At 43.3% G+C, this 21734-nt stretch overlaps 1 protein-coding gene across 1 annotated transcript in view; it reads right to left on the bottom strand.

Annotated features, from left to right (window-relative positions):
• Window positions 1-793: 793 nt before the first annotated feature.
• The window catches only part of RNF150 (ring finger protein 150), a 166405-nt gene continuing 145464 nt past the window's right edge, over window positions 794-21734 (bottom strand). The window contains exon 7 of the mRNA XM_044300698.1: window positions 794-6524. Coding sequence (XP_044156633.1) covers window positions 6406-6524 — 119 coding nt within the window. The 3' untranslated portion in view covers window positions 794-6405. The remainder of the gene's footprint in view (window positions 6525-21734) is intronic.

The raw sequence follows: 21734 nt of genomic DNA, 5'->3' as shown, positions 1-21734 counted from the left end.
TAAATCTCTTCTATCTGGTACGGAGATTTGCACATAAATTCACCTGTGGAACGGATTTTGAAGTTCCCAGTCAATTGTGTGAGCAGATGTTTACTGCAGATTTTACTCTTTGCACATTTGTTTTTGCATGCACAGGGAAATCTGTACTAAAATCTGCACAGAAAATCCACATAAACTGCTGTGTGTGTCCCCAAATAGTATACAGGGGGAAAAAAAAATCTTAGTAATATATATCTATGATGTACAGTAAGTGTATTGTGTAATGTGTTAATTGAAAAGCCTCGAGGTGCTTCATAAAATAGGCTTCTATGTCCAAAACTTAAAGAGGACCTTTCATGGTTTTATATTAATTGAGATAAATACCTTTACTTGCAGGGTACCCCCTGCTAATGCTGCCATCCTGCCTGATTTTTTTAAATATCGCTCCTACGCCCCGCTGTGCCCCCTGTAGTATTCCCGCTCAGTATGTTAACACTGAGCATCGGTACAGGGAGGAGGAGACGCCAGGGTTTCTCAATGGGCTTCTCCCTCTTCCTGGCTGTGACGTTCTCTGCTGTGATTGGATCGCGGCACAGCCAGAGAGAAGGAGACACCCATTGAGAAATCCTGGCGTCTCCTCCTCCCTGTACCGATGCTCAGTGTTAACATACTGAGCGGGAATACTACAGGGGGCACAGCAGGGCGTAGGAGCGATATTTAAAAAAAAATCAGGCAGGATGGCAGCATCAGTGGGGGGTACCCTGCAAGTAAAGGTATTTATCTCAATTAATATAAAACCATGAAAGGTCCTCTTTAAAGCTATGATTTTGGAACTTGATTTATATATAAAATAATAATAAAATACTGTAATCTGTTCTGATGGATTCCTTCTAAACTGATCTACAAATTCAGCAGAAGAGAAAATCCTTATATGTCACTTTATTATTACATTGCTATACTGTTTGTAACAGGCTTTGTTTTAACAAAAAAATAATTATAGTATTTTCAAGTCTTTTTGATGTAGGTAATTAATAATATTCTGGTTAGGACAGGCAAAGGGGCCTTTTATATAATTATACTGACTATAGCTGCACTGAGCAGGCAAGGATAAGAGGTGGGGCTTTCACTGTGATTTAATATATACAACTAGGGTGATAAATGAGTAATTTACAAGGGGAAAAAGTCATGTGATGTCATGTCTACAAAATCCAAGGGATTGGTAATTTTCAAGGAATTAAATGACAACACAACTTGATCTACTAAGGTAATCATCTGAATCCAGGAGAAACCTTTTTCTTTTACTGCGCTATAGACTAATGCACACAATACAATCTATGCATACATTACTATTTTACAGGGTCAACATGCCTTGAAGCATTACCTTGAGTTGTGTTCTGCTTCTCCTGATATCTCATGCAAGGCTTCCAGCAGAAAATATCAATGAAATCACCACACCTTAAAGGAGGTGAGAGAAATTTACAACCATTGTGGTTCTGACAGGCAGGCCCGGACACCTCATTGTAATTTCGATCAATGAAGTTCTTGCTCATTTGTATAGTGTTGAGTATACCTCCTGTTAATTCTACCAATAGTTATCTTCCATCACTGTGTAGGTAGTATTGCATATAATTCTGCTCTGAGATGTGACAATGTAGGGTTGCAATGTTGGAAATAAAAATTATAAGCAATGTTGTTGTTCACAAATTTTATAATTAGCTTAGACCATGGACATCAGTTAAAGGGGTTTTCCGGGAGTACAAGATTGACAACCTATCCAGATTGGTTTTGGTCCAACACTCAACAAAGCCACCTATCAGCTGTTGTAAGAGGCTGTAGCACTCTGGTGAGTTTGCCAAGCACAGTACCGTAAACTGTACATCGGCTGAGCTTGGCATTGCAGCCCAGGCCATATGACTAATGAATGTGACATCACTGACCTAGGAAGAGGCCACATCGGTGACGGAAGTGGTGTGACCTCTTCAAACAGCTGATTAATGGGGGTGTTTGGAGTTGGACCCCACCGGTCTGATATTCACGACCTATCCTCATAACAGGTCAAATTTTGTACTCCCGGAAACCCACTTTAATGTACTATTCACAATAGGGCATTGGTTAGGTTTGAGGGCATGATATGTTAAAGAGTGGACATAATAAAAATTATAAATATGTAGAATGTGAATATGTAGAGTTATTTGCAGAGAATTACTGCAATTAGCCACATTGTAGTTTTTAAATTGTATGTGGCTCAGATCTCCTTTACATGAAGATGTTGGCTCCTAAAAAATTACTGTTGGTTAGAAGCCTTAAAATAAGAACTGGATCATGGTCAAAATCAGGTTCCACGCTAGGATCATAAATATTGTAACGCATAACTCCTCTAATGTAATAATAATACCGTGAAACCACTGTACATTTCCAACTCAAATCTTCCTTTCTGAATGTTCTTCTCCTGGTGTCCATAACTACCTACACCAATGATCCTGCTGTCTATATACGTAAAACATCACTGGTAATGATTTTTCACATCACAAAGTACCACCCATGACACATAACATGAAGTGATAAGATGAGGTTTATTCATTGTCTAAGCTTCGAGGACATAAGCCAGCATAGGTCTATGGGTTTTCTGTTTTGAAAATCGCAATATCTTATTGGCCTATATGAAGAGCCCAACTCTTATAAAAGGTCAATCTTTTTCTTGAAATGCTGGTGAAGTACAAGTGCTCCTCAAAGTTGTTTGATTAACATCTGTTCTGAAAAAAAGTTATGCAGACTCATTAAAAAGGGGTTTGTCTGCCCAATTATTTTTTTAAAGGCTCCTCATGATGAAAATGTTTAAAATAAGCCATATGCATCTTATCAATGCCCCCCGTTCCCATCCCAACGCTTCAAGGTCCCCTGCCAGTCTCTTCTTCCTGGTCCCTCTTGACACACAGGAAATGGAAGGTCAACGTTACAGTCAGTGATTGGCTGAGTGGTCATTTCCTGTGTACTGGGTGGGAACAGGAAGCAGACATCGGCAGAGGCATGTGAAGTGCTGTAATGGAAATGGTGAGGACTGGTGAGATGCGTGACTTATTTTAATATCTTACATCATAAGGAGCCTTTAAAAAATTAATGGCTGAATAAGCACTTTTAATTGAGAGTTCCTTGAACAGCAAAAACCTCATAATGAGAAGCAGAGGCTCTACTAATTTTTCATAGGTGAATTGTCATGTCATGCTCAACCATTGCGGCTTTGAAGCTAAGATCAGCTAATATGTATTAGGGTAAAGAAATTCTGTGGTTGTGGAAGTTGTATATAGTAAAGGTATTTAAGCTTGCAGTACTGTTTTATATAACATATAGGACATCTATATAGAAGACAAATTATGACTACCATGATCTTCTATTAGCATTTGAATTACAGTTAAATGATATACACTATCACAACTTCATCTCTAAACTACAATGAGTGGCTTAGAGAAGTCATATAATATGGTATTGTTTAGGCCAAGTAATTTTTTTCCTTTGCTTATTAAGGTCATATCCTGGTTGCTTCATTTTCAAAAATTATGCTTGAATCAATTTTAAGAGACTAGATAAAGGATCAGCTTTTAGGCCATAAACAGGGGCTGTGTCTGTCCCCGTCACTTCAATGGGGCTGAGATGCAATATTAGGCAGAGCACATGGACAAGAGTAGAGTCACTTCTGGGGGACAAAGCAGACCCTTTTTTTTTATTATTACCCTCATACTGCCCCTTAAACAATAATATCTTGTTGACTGGTTAGTAAGGACTGAGTACTAATGTGGAATAGAATACCGTACATGGCAAGAAACAATTAAGACATGTAACTTGTAAAAAGTGGGGCTGAACTAGTGTCTAATATTCCCTGTTCCCACAGTAACACACCAACAGGTCTTTAATAGGTTTTCCAAGATTTTTTAAAAAAATTGCTAGAGTGCAGGGGCCAATATGACAAAAAACAAAACACTCACTCACCTTTTAAATGTCTCGGCTCTCCAATGCCGCCATTCTGGTCCCCACCACTCTGATCCCCGCCAGGCCTGCATCAGTTATGTCATTCGCTGTATACGTGACCGCTTCATGAACGGTTGTATCAGACACTTAAAAGGTGAGTGAGGATTTTTCCTTTATTACATACAGTCCCTGCTTTCTGGCAGTTTTGAAGAAATCTTGGAAAACCCCTTTAACACTGCCATTAACTTGTAGAGCACTCCTCAACTTCAGCAGCTTAACCCCTTAATGGGCAGCTAATTTTTTCAGTTTTTTTTAAATCGATATGGCTCTATAATGCTTAGTTTTATGCTACACAAATTGCACTTTTAGTGGTGTTTGAGGGTACAAATAAATAAATTCATAATTTATATAATTTTTGGGGCGTTGCAACTTGCAAGTATAGAAAACCAATTTTTGACATTGCTTTTTTACTTTATCGTTTACACTGTACATTTTTCACATGGAATCACCTGTTAAATGAGTTTGGTTGTTATTTCAGTTGTGTGGATACCTAATAAGTGTATCTTTTTTGGCTTTTAAAGTATGCTCAATAAAATGTATTTTATGAAAATAATAGTTTATTTTTTTGCGAGCTACATTTTTTATTAATTACATTGAGTAACTACTCTCTTACAAAATGATTTTATACTTATAATAATGTATTATCATACCGCTGTATGCTAATACATTATGCGGTCTGGCTGTATGACAGAATTATTAAGCATACACTCCTGCGGTCCTTTCTGGGTCCTCAGGGGTTGACTGCAAAAGGCTTACTCAGCCTCCGATCAGATCTCTGGGACCCAATCAGCAGGGGAAATCCCCTCTGTTCATGCTACTGCTGGGCTGGAGCTACCTCCGATCCTGGCTGTAGAGCCATCGGCTGCTCTAAGAACCAGAGCTGTTAGTTACAGTTCAATCATACGGCAGGAGAGTTCACAGAAGCCTCTCTAGAACAGCGACAAAATAGATTGGATGGTCCTTAAGGGGATAAGCCCCTATTTTCAATGTGTCAATTAAGCTGCACAGCTTGTACAACAAGGTCTGCTGTAAATTAATATACCGCAAACGTCAGATGCACAAGTGAAACGGTATTATTCCTAAGATATTCTCCATCCATGTGCCAACCAAATACCCTTACCACCTGATGTATTAACTTTTGAAATGTCCATCTTTTTTCTTAAACAGCTTTACAATATCATAATTTTTGGCTTTCAATTTGTATTACTTATTATATTACAGCTACCAATGTCCATATTACGAAATATCAGCTACTTTTAACTAACTGTGACTATATTTTTTTATTAGATAAATAAAAACCTTGCTTCCAGAATATAAAACAGAATTCATTGTAGCTAATGCCAATACATTCAATTCTCAGGAAAAATACTTTGCGTCTCGGGTCATCAAGTCATAGGTCATAGTATAATGGAATGTCATGAGCCAGTATGATACCTTACACAACATCAGAGCACCTAATTACCCTTGTTTTTTTTTTTTTATTCACCCACTAATAGTTATATTCTGTTTTGAAAAAATATATATTTATTCTTGAAAAAACATATGCCACTCTGTAGTGTAAGCACAATACTGCATACATTTCCATTAAGAGTCAAAAGGACTGGTTCCCCCACAATAAATAAGTGGGGATTTTAAAAATAAAATAAAAATTATCTGCACAGTGTCAAACACTCTGAACAACATTCTTAAAATATGGATCTAAAACTGATGGTGCAAAAACATAATGTGTGCCTTAATTCACACACTGAGCCTCGTTAATGACTCCGAGCAACAGATTGTAACTTTAGTACCTAACATTCTTTATGCAGTTCATGACAAATGCCAGATCACATGCAACTGGCACAGGCCCTCAAAAAACATTTTCTTCTCAAGTGCTTCTGGGAAGGGTGCCCATCCGGCAGTCATAGCTTCCTTCAGATAAGAGCAGGGCATTCATTCATGACCATCCCAATCTCTTTGGCGGAGACGCCGACATACATTTTCTTTCGTGACTAGGATATTGGTGATACAATAAATTGTTTAAAACTGGGTAAATGACAAAGGTGGGATTGTGAAGTATCTATCGCTTCTTAAAAACAGCATCATCGATTTCAATTTAGGTCCACGTCTACCGTCCACATCAGGGAAGCCTGAAGACTGATGTCTTGCACGGGTGAGTAAATGTGGAGGCCACTGCTCCCACGTCAACACAGCTTAAAATCCTGCGGGGTAAGGATCTGTGCTGAAACAGCAGGCATCTGGCGCTATTGCTTTTTTTTTCGTGATCATCCCATAATGGAGTGCACTGGAGACTTATGGTGATGGTGAGTGGTTTTTACTTATTGGAATAGTCCAAACTCCGGGAGAGCCGACTGCTTTACCCCTTCTCTATATCTTTCCTATGGAACTCAGCAACAGACCTGCTCATGACTTCACCTCCTCACAGTCCTGGTCCGTGGAAAGATCCACATCTGAAAGTCCAACATCTACTGCCATGATGAGAGATATATCAGAGTCACTGCTGATTGCTGGCTCCTGCTCACCTACAAGAAGGAAACATTATAGTTAGCTGAGAATAATACGAATACCTGGAGTAGGGTCAGTGTATCAGTATTAACTAAATTCTGTTTTATAGAATAAAAGTAAAAGGTGCAATCTTGGTGTGGTTCAATATAGAACATTTCTGTAATGTTCAGAAACTGAGCAGAATGTAGTGGACCTGTGGAGGAAAGAATTCTTACCTGCTCCTACCACTGAGTTCTAGCTCCTTCAGTTGAAAGCACTCTGGTTCCCTGCTTGTCAATCTTTGGAGAGGGGGTAATGTGTGCTGCTGCAACCAATGACTGGCTGCAGTGCAGAGGTGCCCACAAGTGGCAAATCACTGGGTCATGTGCCTCTTGGGGGGGACACGTTACTACTGCAGTCATCAGCTACTGTGAAACACACATGACCATTGTCCACTCTAGACATTGACAAGCAAGGAACTGGAGCATGGAGAACCAAAGGAGTCAGACCATCACAACGGGCAGCAAGTACAAATCCTTTTCTCCACAGGTCTCATTGGGCAAGTGGGACAACCCCTTTAAAAGGTTATTCTCAACTCAGCCATTCATTAGGGGGGAAGGCATAGACTCGCATAGGAAGTCTCCTTTACTTGTAAAACATTAAGGATGCCACAATCATGTTTGGGCAGTATCTAAGGGGTTAAACTGCAAGGAATGGAGTTATATCCCATCTCGGCAGTGGTGGCAAGTGCCTAGCTAGTTATTGCAGCTATGCTGCCACTGCTTATGGTGAGGGTAAACTGACAGTGTCCATGCAATGCAGCAACGTAAGAGTATGGCGCGGGATCTCTGTCATTCCTGTGCCACCGAGGCAAGTGAATGGGTACAGAGGTCACGTGGGATATACCGGCATATCACCAGTGCAGTCAGGTAAACAAATCATGACAGGTGGGAACCAGAGCGAAGGCACTGGAAGCGGATGTATACTTTCTCTTATTACCTTATCACAATTCCCAATGCCTTTGGGCACTCTTTGAATTATCTGGACAATACCTTTAAGCAGTTTTTTTTTTTATCATGGAACACGTTAAAAAAAAAAATCACAAATAGCACTAAGTGATATTACAGTGAATTGTCCTGAATTACAATCTGACCTATACTACATCCGTAGACTCTGAAGTGTTCATACGAGAAAGCAAAGGGTTAGCAGTTACCTTGGTGAGGCCTGCTCCTCAGGGGCTGACTGCACAGTACGCATGCTGATAATCTCTAAGGGAAGAGTGCTTACACAGGGGAGGAACTCATGTATCGTACTGAACTAATAAGCACATTAGGAAATGCCATCGTCAGTGTCAGGGCTACACGTGTATGTCATACAAGGTGCTTTACAGATAATATTCTACAAATATATACTTCATTATACAAAGGGAATTCTTCAAATAAATAACATTAATTGTGTAGAAGTCTGGGTCTCACTCTCCTTTCCTAAAATTCACATCCCCACCCATCCCTTGGTAGAACTTGATGGACTTGCGTCTTTTTCCAATCGTATTAGCTTCTTCATGACTAAAAACACGTGCCATGCGGTATAACTTTGCCACAGCAAGAATATAAAGCACTGGCGTAACTAGAAACGACCGGGCCCCACAGAAAATTTCTGAACGCAACTTCTTTGCAACCCCCACTCTCAGACGAGGCACGGCAGCCACTCTGTCCATTTCCTACAGTGTCACTGTGTATAATGTCATTGTATAATACTGTTGAGGGGGCCCTGCCAATAAAATGGGCCCGCGTTCTGCAAGATACGGAAACAGACAGGACATGTCCTATCTTTTGCGGTGCAGAGGCACAAATGGGAAGCCCATAGAAACACTCCTAAACCCTTCCATGGGCTTTCGGGTACGTGCCTCCACACTGCAAAACATAGGACATGATGACTTGGGTACTGTACTTGGCTATCTCTATCAATCCGATGGGGACATAGTGGAGCAGTAGCGAGCATGCAGGACCATCTCTCCATTTTAACAGGGGTATATTGGCTCAACACCTAGTAGTTGGACCTGCAGTGATTAGAGGTTTAATAAATAAAAAACTTAAGAAAAACTTAAGTTCCTTTGTCTGATGGAAGCCGCTGATGGACAGAACTCTCCATAAGAGCCATGTTCCCAGCGCAGGTCAGGGGAACTGCGTGTAAATATGAATAATTCATATTAAACTATCAGACATCAGTGCCGACAGTTTAATAACGCTTATTACTAGGTACATGCATCTGTTACCAGGACATGTGCAGCTAGTAATATAAACTGGCCAACCCCTTTAACATATTCTTGGAAACTCTAATTCATAGGCCACCGAGAAACCAGAGATGAGACTGGAGACAGATGCAGGACAGATGTGCGTGTAGGAGTCAGATGGAAAGAACAAGTACCTATTTAGCATAACTGTGCTGAAATGGAATCAATGACCATTTAAAACAGGGATGCTCAACCTGCGGCCCTCCAACTGTTGCAAAACTACAACTTCCAGCATGCCCAAATAGCTGTAGGCGGTCAAGGCATGCTGGGAGTTGTAGTTTTGGAACAGCTGGAGGGCCGCAGGTTGGGCTTCCATGATCTGGAAGATCTGCACTAAATATAACTGGCCAATAAAAAAAAGCTCATGAGAGGTCTCTTCCCTCAAGTTAATAAAAATGCCTGTATTACATTGGGTAAAAGTCAGATGATCCCTTAAAGGGGTTGTCTATGATATTACTAATGAAGGCCTATCCTCAATATCTGATCAGCTTGGGTCTGAAACCCTGCATCCCGCAAATTGGCTATTTTGGCCAAGTCAATAGTAAAATTCCCCACACAGACAGAAGATACTGTATGTAATATCACAAACATGCATGTCAAATAATCTGGAATTTATCAGAATCGGACATATGTGAGATAATGCAGTAATTGTGTTAGCAGACAATGGTGGGCTTCTCTAGCTAATGCCATTATAAAGCTATAGCCAGCCATTCAAGAGCCTGAAATAGCTTCTTAGGGCGAGTTCATGGAGTTTTTTGGTGCTGATTCTGGCGTGTTTCCCATGTGGAACCAGCTCCAAAAAACGTCTCCAAACAGCCGCCCATTCAATTCAATAGGAAGCAGCACATGATTTTTTTCCACGTGCAAAAAAGAACCACCATGCCCTATCTTGGCATGGAATCCGCTCTGAATCTCTGATTGAAATTAATGGGAAGTGGGAAAAGAACACGTTGTTACACTCATGTGCCCGCACGTTTTTAGTTGTTGATCTGCATTTGGATTCTACGCCAATTTGAAAAGCATTTTTTTGAAATCCATTGTGTGAACTTGGCTTTCACACAACTGTAAGCCATCTGTGTGAATTCCGTATCACGGATGCGGACCCACTGACTTGAATAGGTCCACAATCCACAAGATACAGAACGGAGGCACGGATCGGAAGCCCTCGGAAACACTTGATAGAGCTTCTGTGGGCTCTTGGACATGTCCTATCTTTTGCCGTATATTGTGGATCACGGACACGTTCAAATCAATGGGTCTGAGCCGCCAGACGGGATTCACACGGCTGATGCCTGTGCATTGCGGACTGCAATTTGTGGTCCGCAGAACGGGCGGCTTACGTTCGTGTGAATTAGGCTTAAACGTGTTTTCCTGGGCTTACTTAGTGGTGACATATTCTTAGGATAGATCATGAATATGATGGTGGGAGATTTATCAAGACCAGCATTTTGTGAGCTACCAGAGGTCATAAATTTGGAGCATCCTCTGGCAGTCAGTAAACTACGGCAGCTCTGAGAGGCATAGATTTCTGGCTTCATTTGCGCACGAAAACTGCTGTAAATGAAGATAAATTTGTCTCGGGTGTTACCCGCACCCCTTACCGGACCTTGCCACAACCCTTTTTGGAAAAGTGTCAAGAACGGTGTAAAAGAGGCATTTAAAAGGTCACAAATACATAGCTTGGAACTTGTTAAAGCCACTTTTCTGGCACAAGGGAGATAATAAATCTCCCCCACTGTGTAGTTTCCATGTCTGGCTAGACTGGCCCTGTCAATCAAAGCAGTGAGGCAGGGGTGGTCACAGAAATGAGTGGAGCAACAGTGACACCCTCATTGCACAAAATTTGTAATTTGCATATTAAGAAAAACTCGGGAACAAAGCCTCAGATCAACAAAAGAAAACCAGCGTTGTAATCTGGTCAACCACAGCTATGTGTCTACGCAAACAGTTGGATAGGGAGGTCACTGACGGCAGAGTCCCTTTAAGGGCAATTTACAACAATTAGCAAATGCCCGATTTTTTTTTTTTTACCATAGTGGACAGAAGAAACAAATGATAAGGCTATTTCTGTGTTACAATGTAACAATATTACACAAAGGAAAATGAAAATTTGCATCAACTATGTATTTTCACCAATGAGAAGTTCCCACGTAGCTTTATTGGAAAACATTTAGTAAAACCTGTCATTTATACATTTAAATCTCTGCCTTTTCTAACTTAAGACCACCCCACGTACAGCTCTCAGTACACAGGGGAGGTGTTATCGGACACTGACAGCTATCTATGCATACTCACTTAGGCCTCGCACACGACCATATTTTTGCATCTGTGACCCATCCACATTTTTTTGCAGATTTCACATGGACCCATTTATTTCTATGGTTCTGCAAAAAAACTAAAACCAGACATCCCATGGATGTGACACTTGTGCTGTCTGCAGCCATACGTCCCTTCCGCAAGTTATAGATCAAGTCTTATTCGTGCTTGCTTTGCGGACAAGAACAGTCATTTCTAGTGATGGGAGTGAGAGAAACATGGCTTGCACATGGAAGTTATTTTGTGGATCTCTAGTTTGTGGAACTCAATAGGGACATGGTCGAGGGCATGAGGTCTTATACAGAGAATGCTATCAATCACTGATAACACCTCCCCTGTACTAAATCTTTTCCCACAAGACCAAATATCTATGTGCTCAGCTCCTCCTGCTCTATAATATGCTGCCTGCAGATTGTACTGCCTTCTGTGGTGACAGGTCCTCTTGCGCCATGCGACCCACGTCATCTTGTTTAATTCAGCAGTGCACAGACTTGTCACATATTTATTTGCACAGCACACTGCAGTGATGTCAGTGTGTCACTGCGGGGAAGAGGCCCGGCAGTAGGAGCGACCTGGAGTTAAAATAATATATGTATTAAATGTTGTTATTTTTAGACATTTGAGGCACATTCCTAGTATTTTTAGTCATCGGAAAATGTCTTTAGGGTATATTCACACACAGCAGATTTGTTGTGAAATATCTGTGACTGTCCCAGTCATCTGAATGGAGCATAAAGAAATCCATGGAGAAGCAAAACCTTTCGGATGTATGGAACAGATTTTCAGTCGCACAAGTTTCTGCAACACATCTCAAGATTTAGAAAATATCAAGTGAAGAATTCCACAGCACTCAGGGTCTTCTAATTATGCAGGTTTGTTCACCAAAAAGGGCACAACATTTCAACTACCAACAGTCTTTATCAAGTTTTAGAAAATCAGGACAGGTCATGAGTATCTGATGGGTGAGGATCTGACACCCCACACCAGCTGCTCTGTTACTGCAGCACGGCTCCCATTCACTTCAGTAACTACACACAACTGATGGAGCTGTAGTTCTGGTACCAATTTCAGGCACCGGAACTACTGCACCTGTTTCTACAACGGAGCCCCCAAAGACAACCAAAGCGCACAGTGCACGGAGGCCACCCTCCATTCATTTCTATGGGTGGTTCGGGTGTTTCCAGTTTCCTCACACAAGTGAATGGATCGGTGGTCGAGAGAGTGCGCTCGGCTATTTTTACAAGTTCCACAGGTATGAATGGAGAGCGGACGGCACCAGTGCGGTGTGCTCTTGTTCACTTTGGGGGCCCTGTTCTAGAGATAGGTACAGGTCCCACATCTCTTGAATATTCTGCATATGAGTTCAACCAAGTTAGGGCTCCTTCACACTTGCGGCAGGACGGATCCGGCAGGCTGGTCTCCCTGTCGGATCCGTCCTTCCGCTGTTTCGCCGGACCACCGCTCCGTCCCCATTGACTATAATGGGGACGGGGGCTTAGCTCCGGCGCAGCACGGCGAAAGCCGCCGGACTAAAAAGTCGGACATGCAGGACTTTTTAGTCCGGCGGCTTTCGCCGTGCACCTCCGGAGCTCAGCCCCCGTCCCCATTATAGTCAATGGGGACGGAGCGGTGGTACGGCAGCTCGGTGAAACAGTGGAAGGACGGATCCGACAGGGAGACCAGCCTGCCGGATCCGTCCTGCCGCAAGTGTGAAGGAGCCCTTAGACAACACAGATGTTTCAAAAAGTGAAAAACCCAAACCTTGCCCATGACATAGGATGCATCTACATCATGCATATTATATTCTACTTTGTGTCCAGAAGATCTGATATCTAGTCCCTTATGTAACTGCTGCAGTATTCTGTATAACTGAAGAGTTTGCTGCTGCAGTGGCAATCATAGAGATCAGGGTTATGGGACGAACACTTTGTGCCCTCTGTTATAAGCTGCTTTTACATTTTTCCATATAGTCCCTTTGTCATTCACTTCTATGGGACGCTTGTAGTATTCACTTGAACAGACAGCCGGCCTACAGAAGTGAATCGGGACGCCATACTCGCAAATTACACCTGCTCACCAATGCAAATGCAGCAGCGAGCAGGTAAAAAGGGCAGAGAAGGCCGTGCCTTCTCTTCAAACAGCTGATCTGCGGGGGTGCCGGGAGTAGTACCCCAGCCAATCTGATATTGATAACCTATCCTGAGGGTAGGAAAATGCTAAATATCTGCAGCACTCGCCAGTGTGGAAAATCAGGTGGTGATTTATTCACAAAACAGCATGGTTAACCTGAGGGTAGGTCATCACTGTTACAAAAAACTGATAACTCCTTTAAATATCTTCTTTAGCCATGTTCACATGATGGAATTTTCCAATGGACCATCAGGATTCTGCCATTCATTGGGATTAATCTATGAGAAGCTACCAGTTTCCAGTGGTGGCAATGATCCAAGGCATTATGGATGACAGCATGGATTCTCATAGATTTCAGATCCTCTTAAGGTATGTTCAAATGATTGATTTTTCCACTGGGCCCTCAGGATTCTGATATTCAATGGGATTAATTTATTGGAAGACACCCATTGCAATTTCCAGTGGTGTCCGCACCAAAATGGGACATATCCCCTTCTTGACATCTGTGCGAAAATCATCCACGACTATATGGATGACAGCATGGATTCCCATAGCCGGAAACCCATGGTGTGTTAGTGGCTAATCAGATTTTTTCTGTATTTAATTGAACGGTGCTTAGCTACAATACTAAAGTCAACCCGTAGACAAGAATGGTTGTGTTTCTAGAAGATGCCAGCATGGCAAAAACTAAGGATTCTGAGAAAATGATATGTACTCAAGAAACTATGAACTAAAGTTTATATGACCAAACATCCAAGGTAGTGAACCCTTTATTGTGTCATTCCATGCTCTTTAAATTTGGAGGCAAACTCGCATGCAGCCATCAATATCAAACAGTGGATGGAGCAAATGATCTCCCATGCACAGCAGCCAACAACCACCTTGGTTGAACTATGGTTCCAAGTTGATAGAGCTTGGAATGACATACCACAGAAGGTCATCCAGCACCTGTACGACCATTACCATGCCAGAGTAGAAGTCTGTATCTCAGCAAGGGGTGATGCCATCCAGTATTAATGTGACCCTACCTTAACATATATCCTGCTGCAGAACCCAAAATAAAGGTTGCACCACCTGGTTGTGTGATCATTGACCAAGCACCACTAGCAGTTTATACTTTATGAATCTCAGCTCAATTGCATTAAAGGGGTTTGTCAGAGATTGTGATATTAATGGTCTGTCCTCAGGATAGGGGTCAGCTGTATGAAGAGGCTGGTAAACTCTGCATTTAGATGCCAGTTACCGGTATATAAGCTGAAGAGGTTTTGAAATTTTAGGTTAAAAGGAGTCTATGATCAAATCCATCCTATTAAAACCAGCTTGTGCCCGATGAGCCCTTGTCAGCTGAATCTAATGTTCTTGCTCCCATGTCGTTCCGTGGCTTTATTGCAGAGAAAACAAGACCATTTTTTGTCATGTGTAAACTAGTCCCTGTGTGCAATAAAGGCATTGTCGTTGCAACAACTACACCCTTGTTGCACACAGGGACTAATTTACATATCACTAAACTGGCTTTAATAGGATGGATCTGATGTCAGATTCCCTTTAAACTTAAATTAACCTAAAAAACTGGAAACTTCCTGTCAGAAAAGAGTTAAGTAGTCCCATGACTGCTCCATAACAATCCACTGCATAAGCAGATAAGCGGGTGTTTGGGTTGTGTTCTCAGGGAAAGATAAGAGCTGGGTCCTCTTTTTCATCAGCATCCAGGGCCAAGGGACATATAAAACCATGTGAGAAGCAGACGCGGCCTATAGTGACTTTTGGAAATGACTGAAAACATTTCATAATCCAGGAAATGCTTTGATGCTTCAGCTCAGAGGTCTTCCATCCTCATGGTGTTATCACTGCTGAAAAATTCTGCCTTCTCCCTTGCATTGTACACCATAAAACAGATCTTATCATCTTTCTAACGCCCACTCCACCAAATGTCACAGGCTGTTGCCATTTACAGTTATTTTTAGTTCTTCTTTTATTCGTTTTAATCCACATGACATATCTGGTTAAGAAAATATAAAAGACCTTTAAATAAAATATTCTCAATTATCAATTATTAGTACATCGCTGCCCTTCTAGCTCTATAACCTGCCCTTCAATCTGCTCCTCCAGGTTGCTTTCTCTATTGTAACATATTTTCCACCATTATACACCTTTTACAACACATTTTGACATGTAAGTGAGGATAATTTTAACTACAGTATATATGGAGTCAGAGTGTGTTAATATAACAATCATCACTCACTGTCACGGCTGTGTCATGGTCTCATTGTTGTACGCCGTGACAAGTTAGCCGTGCATGCTAGTTGCCTGGGGCAACGTGTTGTTAATACAGCATGTCCGTGCTTTACTCCTTTCTCCTGGTTCCTTCTCTGTCTGGCGCATGTGCAGTGGCGTCGCCAGGGGGGGGCCAGAGGGGGCCACGGCCCCCCCAACATCATGCTGGGCCCCCCCATGTGCCCCCCCAACTAAAATGCGCCCCCCCAACTAAAATGCGCCGGATCCGGAAAAACGCAAGTGTACTGAAAGCATTTGAAGACGGATCCGTCTTCAAAATGCGTTCAGTGTTACTATGGCAGCCAGGACGCTATTAAAGTCCCGGTTGCCATAGTAGTAGTGAGGAGCGGGGGAGCAGTATACTTACCGCCCGTGCGGCTCCCGGGGCGCTCCAGAATGACATCAGAGTGCCCCATGCGCATGGATGATGTGTACATGCGATCACGTCATCCATGCGCCTGGGGCGCCCTGACGTCACTCTGGAGCGCCCCGGGAGCCGCACGGACGGTAAGTATGCCGCTCCTCCGCTCCCCACTGCACTTTACCATGGCTGCCAGGACTTTAGCGTCCCGGCATCCATGGTAACCATTGAGAAAAAGCTAAACGTCGTATCCGGCAATGCGCCGAAACGACGTTTAGCTTAAGGCCGGATCCGGATCAATGCCTTTCAATGGGCATTAATTCCGGATCCGGCCTTGCGGCAAGTGTTCAGGATTTTTGGCCGGAGCAAAAAGTACTGCATGCTGCGGTATTTTCTCCAGCCAAAAAACGTTCCGTTCCGGAACGGAAGACATCCTGATGCATCCTGAACGGATTTCTCTCCATTCAGAATGCATGGGTATAATCCTGATCAGGATTCTTCCGGCATAGAGCCCCGATGACGGAACTCTATGCCGGATCCGGACAACGCAAGTGTGAAAGGGGCCTAAGGGTGGGTTCACATCACCTTTATGGATTGTACTGTCAGTGTCAGACTGTTGTCACTGTGGGTAACAATGCACAACAGACAACAATTCACATTGCACACCACAGTGACAGCTTCTGACTCCTGTCTGACTCCTGACTCCTTCTGTCCGGCGTCAGCCTCAGCTTCCCTTTACTATAATAAATCACTCAATACTAGTAATCAGAGTTCAGAGAGAGCTGAAGAAGACGAGCCGACTGCACTGAGTCAGCAGCGCAGCAAGTAGTGAGTGAATCGAATGTATCAAGCATCTGCGCATGCGCACCGGCACCTAGAGTCTTCGGTTCACTTGCGAGTCAGCTCAGCAGTCTGACTCGCCAAGTGAACCGAATATCCGATTCATGAATTGGTTCATTTGAATGAGCTGATTCAAATGAACCGATTCACCTAAAAGATCCGAACTTCCCATCACTAAGCGGCGGTGCAGGGGAGGGAGAGGCGTGTCCCTTCCCCTTGCTCTGATAGGCTGCAGGCACTAGACCAGCAGCCTATCAGAGGCCGGCGCAGGCGCGCGATGACGTCATCGCGCCGCCTGAGCCATACAGCGTGGGACACAGGCCAGAAGAGGCCAGAAGAGGCCTGCATCGCATCGCTGACACTGAGGTAAGTATAATTTTTATTTTTTTTTTTTTTTACAATAGTGATACTTGGGGGGGGGGGGGGGGGACTTACCTAATAATGGCACATGATGGGGGGGCTTACTTAATAATGGCACATTGGGGGGGACTTACTTAATGATGGCACATTGGGGGGGGACTTACTTAATAATGGCACATGAAGGGGGGTACTTACTTAATAATGGCACATGATGGGGGGGCCTTAATACTGGCACATGATGGGGGGCCTTAATACTGGCACATGATGGGGGGACCTAATACTGGCACATGATGGGGGGACCTAATACTGGCACATGATGGGGGGAACATATGGGGGGACATTAGCTCAACTGGGGGCATAAGGGGGTATTTTTTGCATTGTCACATTATAAGGAGAATTATTACTACCGGGGGGCATTATGGTGGGCTTTATTACTCCCACATGGTATGACCCCTAGTAGCAGCACCAGCCTCTCCCTGCTTTGCTATCCCTCTGCCTCTTCTCCAAATCCTTATTATGAAATCTTTCTCATTAGGATAAAACACATCAGCTCCGCCGAGCCCCCGGCCAAAGTGTGGAAGTGGCGTCCGAGACCCCCAAGGGCCAAGCCAAGTAACTAAGTCTTCATGTCAAATATGTTTGTTATACACATATAGCCTACACTGTGCCCCACAATATACAGTATACCGCCACGCTGTGCCCCACAATATATAGTATACCGGTACACTGTGCAGTCTGTTCTATAAGCACCCTTGTTCTGTGGCGGTGGACAGAAAATAATCTGGAAGTGCCCCTCCCGAGACCAGGCTCTGATCCGCCACTGGACCGCTCACAGGAGTGTACATTTCTTCTAAGCTGTAATCCGTATCCTCTGACCTGCAGAAATGAGCACTCGCTCGATAAGAACTAACAGGCAGTACCTGTAGGCTGTAGCCTGGCCCTGTTACCGAAGCTAGCCGAGTGGTGTAAGGTTAAGGTACTAGTAGAGATGAGCGGCCGCTTAATCCTGATTTAAAGTTAAAGTTACTGCAGGATATGGATTACGGTTTAGAAATGTCAAATGTACACTCCTGTGAGTGGCGGGGAGGGGGATCTGTGGATGACACTGTTATAGGGAGGGGGATCTGTGGATGACACTGTTATGGAGGGGGAAATGGGGATGACACTGTCATGGGGTGGATCTGTGGATGACACATATAGCATAAGATGCTATACATTGCACGGTATGTGGCATCCACAGATCCCCCCCATAGCAGTGTCATCCACAGACAGCTGGACTTTTCTTCCCTGTTGCGGTTTTAGGTATTGGGTAAAGTATCGCAGCATTTCTAAGTGTACTTGTGTAAATGTATCGTTGTTATAGCTGCCCCCCCTACTTTTGTCCTGGCCCCCAGTGTGCCCCCCCAAAATTTGAAAGCTCGAGACGCCACTGCGCATGTGGGGTTAAGTTCCTGGCTGGGTGTGGTCACTTGGAGCTATTTAGCCTGTGGCTGGTAGTCTAGGGTTAGTTGTCTTCCAGCCTTTGTTGGTGCTGGAGCTATGTTCCTGTCCTGGGTATTCCATCTGCCCAGTCCTCGATGGTCACCTTGTGGGACATCAATGTCTCCTCTGTCTTCTACCCTACCTTCCCTATTCTATGTGCGGTGTGGGTTATGTTCAGGGTTTGTGTTGTATGTCTAGTTGTTGTTCCATGTCTGGTCTGTTTTGGTGTGTACGGTCCTGCACGGATGCTAGACACTCCCCTGTCTGTCTGTGCCTTCAGTGAGAGGGCTCCCGGGTTTCCCGGAGGGGGAATAACAAGTCAGTGAGCAGCTCTGCCTGGAGCCGCCATGCATCCTGTCCGCATGGGGGTCCAGGCAGTTACTGGTGTGCTGGATTCTGTGTTTGTACTGTGTCCTGTTTTGGTTCCAGTACATATTCATGGTTTCCAGTTGTGGTGGTGTGGACTGCTGGTGTTCCTTCCAGCAGCCGCGGCAGGTAAGTAACCATGGATCCCGGTGCCCTTGATCCAGTTGCTTTCACTTTCCTTGCATCTAGGCTGGTGGGAAACTCCTGTTCATCCGTATCTTGGATGAACAGGTCGTCTCTAGTTCCTGACATTATTTCCAGGGATCCGGGCGACTCAGGACCGAGGTTCCTGTGTATGAGCCCTCCTACCATCTGGGTCCGCTCATACAGTTAGGAGTCAGGGCTAGGATTAGGGTGGCAGTAGGAGGTGCCCTGCTCCCTTTCCTTGGTGTCTAGGCCTAGTTTCTCATCCCGTTTCCCATCAGTGTTCGGTGGGGAGTTTCCTTCACTCGCCAACGTGATACTCACGTCACCGATCCCCCGCTGCTGCTGTTCAGCTGCTGCTCCGCTCACGTCTCCACTTCCTGACCTCCAGCTCAACAAATGGCTTGGACAGTGAATCAGCCAATCCATGACTGAGGATCTATAAGGGCACAAAAGAGCTGCTTGTCTCTTATGAAACCAGAGATATATAGTATTTTCTGGACTATAAGACGCGACCCATATTACAAAAAATACTTTCTACTTATTCAACCTTCTCTGGTTTAGTTAAGTAGAGGATCCCTTCATCAGGCAAACACAACAGTTATAAAACATGCACTATACATACACAAATACAAACATCATGCTGCCACCCCTTGCTCCCAAGGTCACAGGTCAGGGGTTACTGAGCTTGTTCAAGAAAGTACAAAGTAATAAAACATTTCATGGGTGGATAATTAATACAAATAACATAAAATTGAAATCATGGCTATAAAAGTAAAAAAGAAGAAAAACAGGGAAAACAAAAAGAATAAGAATAAAAAGCTGCCTAGTGTATAACCCAAAATGAGGAAAAGCTGCCTAGAAAATGAGAAAAACTCATATTGCTGTTTGATGTGATGCCCACATTTACAGAGGGGACTGTAAACTAAAACTACATAAGAGAGCAGATCTCAGATAGTGAGCGCTCTCCGCTGTAAGAGTCATGGTTGCCTAAGCAAACCTGGCGCACTTCAACCCTAGCAAGCTCTCAGTCTCTGATATACTGCTGAGCTGCCATGATGATGAATAAGCCATAAACACATTGGAGTGGCAGAGGAGATAGAAGTTGATCAAAATCGGGGAATATGTTAGTAAGGAAGGAATGACAATGAAGTTATGTCAGCTGATGTGCACGGACGTTGATCATTTTGTCACGACTGGGTATGAAATGTGGAGTGTCTGCGGACTATAAGACCAAGATTTTTTCTAGCTAAAAAAGTGTGTCTTATAGTCGGGAAAATATGGTAACTACTTGTACAGTCTCTTGCTTCACAGTGTTAGGCCTCATTCAGACAACTTTATTTTTCTTCAGTGTTATTTCTAAATATGGAGATAACACATAGATTTCATATACCGTTAAGTGCCCCAGTGGCATCCACACAAACAAACAAAAAATCGTAACACCTGTGACCTGTGCAGGAGGTCGCAATGATATCATCGCTGCCATCCCAAACTGTGCCACTGCTTCATAGGCCTGTAAGACTGAACGACAGGGCAGAGGAGCCAATGGTTCCTGTCCCCGCTATTCAAGTCCAGCTCCCCCCGCGTCCCGGTACCAAATGATTCGTAGCCTGGTACTAGTCTGTGGCCGATCGTTGGGGATCTCTGATCTAACTGCACAAAAGAAAGGTCTAAGGTGTCCTGTGTCAAATACATGTATTAGACAGGCCCATTGCTGAATCATTGGCCTGGTAAGGAAGTAAACGCTCCACTAATGGTGTGTTTAAAATAGTGTGCCACCAGGTGACAGGTAAAAAGAAAAAAAAAAAGAAAATATTTTACATGTATTATCATAGTCACAAATTTTTCAATACATGATGAATTTACTTTGCAATCTCCGTGGCTATCTTGTATATGGTAAGTGAAGTGTGCAGCTGCTCGTTATGCTCATTGGCAGTGGCCATTGATGTCTTCCTCTTGACCACTGAGTCTGAATGATTCTAAATCCCACCAACACTATCAATTTCACAATGTGGTATGCAGAAAATCTGCAAACAAAATCATGGCTGCTGGATTTAAATCTTCCACTATCAATAAAATCATCAAAATAAATTAAATATGGGTCTGGAGCAAATGTTAGTCAATGTAGCTGGGCCAAGGTGCGTATTTCAATACATAGTCCAGGATTTCCAACTCTGCAGGATGCACTATAGGAACCTATGCAGCATCCACATTTTATCATCTGCATTTACATCTATATCTGATCAATATTCGAGCTACTATATAGTGAAGATATACCGTACAGATGGAGTTTAGTGGCATAGTACTAAAGAATCAAGAAGTTGGTAAAACGGTTGGCCCCCATGACTACTACTTTATTTCACATAACTTCAGTTCTGAGCACCTGCAGAGACCTTTAGGTTACATCCACATGATATTTACTGCGGAATTGCGTGTGGTAAATCCGCAATGTATAACAGGACCAGCAGAGTGGTATTAGTAAATCTCACCCATACACTGCTGAAAAACATTTAAAGAATAAATTGATCTGTGGAGCAGATTTTAGATCCACAGCACGCCAGTTTATGCTGCGGATTTCCACCGTAGGTGCACAGTGTGAATCCCGCAGCAAAACGGCAGCAAATCCACATGTGAGTCACATGATATTAGCAGATGTTAATACTGTTTGCTACTCCTTCAAGA

Source organism: Bufo gargarizans, chromosome 1 (genome assembly GCF_014858855.1).
Source record: "Bufo gargarizans isolate SCDJY-AF-19 chromosome 1, ASM1485885v1, whole genome shotgun sequence".
Lineage (NCBI taxonomy): Eukaryota > Metazoa > Chordata > Amphibia > Anura > Bufonidae > Bufo > Bufo gargarizans.
Note: the sequence above shows the minus strand (reverse complement) of the source record. Positions and strands in the feature narration are given on the sequence as shown.